This window comes from Coffea eugenioides, chromosome 9 (genome assembly GCF_003713205.1).
Source record: "Coffea eugenioides isolate CCC68of chromosome 9, Ceug_1.0, whole genome shotgun sequence".
Lineage (NCBI taxonomy): Eukaryota > Viridiplantae > Streptophyta > Magnoliopsida > Gentianales > Rubiaceae > Coffea > Coffea eugenioides.
The window spans coordinates 42,316,221-42,319,252 of NC_040043.1; the positions used below are offsets into that span (position 1 = coordinate 42,316,221).

The window sequence follows — 3,032 nt, forward strand, 5'->3', positions numbered from 1 at the left end:
TCCTCCTCCCAGACACACACACATACATACATACATACATACAATTATTAGTCAAATGGTTTGATTAAATATTTTTTGAGTTTTACATTTTCTTTATTGATATAAATGTAGGATACCAACACTTAACCGTGCATTTGAGGAATGTAGTCATACAAGAACCTAATCCTTTAGTTGTTGTTCAAGCAAAAGATTGTGAACCCCTAATTAACCAAGTTTCAATTTGAGTTGGATGAGCACATTTTGATTTGTATTGGAATGTGAGTTTCTATTGTTTGATTAACTTAAAGTGTGATTACGTGCGAATTTAACATAGGTTCCATCTCAATATAGTTTTTTAAATGGCACTGCTGATGATTAATTTATCCAAAAAAAGAAAGAAAGAAAGAAAGTCCAAACAAATAAATAGAGCCTTTTACATGAAATTTAAAATCAAAGAAACACACGAAAAATATGAACTTTTTTCCTCATTCACTTTATCAATTTTCAACCAAAAAAAAAAATTACTGTTAAAAGTTACAAGATACGTGATACGCTACGCATGTTCTCTCTCAAGCTATTCTCCAACAAAAGTGAGGCTGGTTGCCAATACTAGTTAATCCAATTTGTACTAGTGATAGAGCATCAAAGTCACCATGGATATGTAGGATTAGCTGGAAATGGTACGTGATAGATAGGCATGCTATTGGTATGGATAAAGGGATTTGCAGAAGAGGGCAGCACACAAGGTATATACACTTGCATTTGCCAACCGTTCATCTGATCTGCATACCCCGGGTTTGCTGAAAGGTTTCCATATTGTTGTCCATATCCAGGACCATTTGGCAAGAAGACATTGCGTCTTGAATCAATGCATGAGGAAGGAAGTGAAGCTTCCAAAAGGGCTTCCCAACTGACATTGTTCTCAACATCTAATTGTATCAATGGTCCTATCTCCTGATCTTTCTGCAATTCCTTCTTCATTGTTTCTTCTTCGAGTTTCACTTGCTTATTTGTCGTTGCAGAGATCTCATTAATCTTGATTGGGTGTTTATCAGCTTCATCGTCAGATATACTCGAGGTCGAGGGAGACTGGACGTTTGAGGTTAATTGAGACATTGGTGAAGACGACGACTCTGTTAACTGCCACATGCCATTAAGGAAAGCTCCTAGAGCTCGAATCTGAATCAGTGGAATTCGATCAACAAAGGGAAACTCGTATGCTCCGCAAAATCCCATAGATTTGCTCCAATTATAGAATTCACTGAGATCATCTGCTTGAATAGCTGCTTTTTTGTAGATGTCAAATGCCTCAGCACAACTTCTATATGGTAACTGAATGAGATTGTCTAAGACCACAACGATCTGTTTTCGAAAAGTAGTGTAACACATAAAGCTATCACGGATTATGTTTTTCATGGTGGATTGAACAACGAAGTTTTTAGCAGCTGCCCCTGTTGGCCGGCAATCCATGACGCGATCGATGAGGCTTTGAAGTTGTGTCAGGACTTCAATCATCCTTCCAAGTTCTTTCATTTTATCAGGAAAGCTATCTGGCATATCATCTTCATCTGTTTCTGTGATTTCAATTGCTGAACAATCAATTGCTTCATCAAGAAGACGAGCATATGATCGTATAAAATCGGTGTAATCTTCTGCAGCAGAGGAGGAGAAATCCTGGAAATCACAAGGGTAAAGAGATATATATCTGTTCGATCGAGCCCACAAGAGTTCTGCTCGAAAAGGGCTGTCTTCAGGCAGTGATCGCAGCAGACGGTGCAGTAGAACCAGGGACTTCAGTGCAACTCGCCAGCATTTTGTTTTGCTGAATCGACGAGTAAAGCACAAAGCAAATTCCCGATAAGAAGTAGGCGAGATGGAAAAAATCTTCATGATCTCATGAACGTATTTCTCATTGAATGGTAAATCTTCAGGAGATGTAGCTTTTATAACCACATGATCAAGATCACAAAAGCCTCCAATGGTGGCAATCTTGGCACAGTTCACACTAGTATGCTCCTTTACGGAGCAAAAAACTTGCCTGATTCGCCGTTGCATTGTTGAAGATAGAGGAAGGAGAAGAATCAGAGAAGAAAAAGTTGAGGAAGAGGAGGAATAAAAAAAAAAAAGAGAGAGAGAAGCTTAAAAAATGAGAAAGTTGGGAGGTTTTACCTGTTTGTTGTTTCCTGGAAAGTATTGGCTTGTGCTGGCCTGGTTTTGTTCGAGGAAGCAGGAGTTTTGATTTAGGTAATGGAACCTAAGGAATAACGAAATTGGCTGGAGGCATTTAGAAGTTTTGTACCATCTAAGAATTGTTGCCATTTGGATCTCGGTGAGAACTAGGACTGATGTGATTCTTTTTGTCACCAGATAACTGGGATGAAGACTTCACAGGAAGAAAAAGATTACAGGTGACTTTCCTTCATGTCGCTTGGTACACTAATTGGCCGGTGACAATAAATTATGCATAGAGCAATCTTGAGTATTGTACTAAAGATTAGCTGTTTTAGGGGTGTTTTTAAAATATTTTACTGTATTAATGTAGTTGAAAAACTTTTACTGTAGATGGGGTTATTTTTTTTGTATTTTTGGTGTTTTTTAAGGGTTTTTTTTTTAAAATGTTTTTGGTGTTTTCGAAGTTGTTTTTTATGTTTTTGAGGTTGTTTTTTGTGTTTTTGGTATTTTTGAAGTTGTTTTTGGTGTTTTTGAGATTATTTTTGTTTGTGTATTATTGTAGCATTGCAATTGAAAAACTTTTTTTAAAAAAAAAAAAAAAAAAACCAATCCAAACAGAGCATGAAAGACACATTTCAACCATGGTAAGAAACTGAGTAGAAGATTTGATGACTATGATGCTAATTTTTCTTGTGTTCTGTCTGATGAATTAGTCTTTTTTTTTTTTGTTTTTTCTTTTAGGCCTGATTGATTAGTCTCGTTGAAGATAAACCCAAAACTCGTTATTTACAATACTTTAAAATAGGCCTATTAAATCCACTTTTAAAGCCTCTTACTAATAACTTTTAGTGTCTTTACATATTTGGAGTTTGGTTCACTTT

The 3,032-nt window shown here is 36.3% G+C and overlaps 1 protein-coding gene across 1 annotated transcript; it reads right to left on the bottom strand.

The window, feature by feature from the left end:
- Positions 1-627: 627 nt before the first annotated feature.
- LOC113782618 (putative clathrin assembly protein At2g25430) lies at positions 628-2,034 on the bottom strand. The gene has a single exon (XM_027328494.1). The coding sequence runs from the start codon at positions 2,032-2,034 to the stop codon at positions 628-630; it is 1,407 nt and encodes a 468-aa protein (XP_027184295.1).
- Positions 2,035-3,032: the final 998 nt, after the last annotated feature.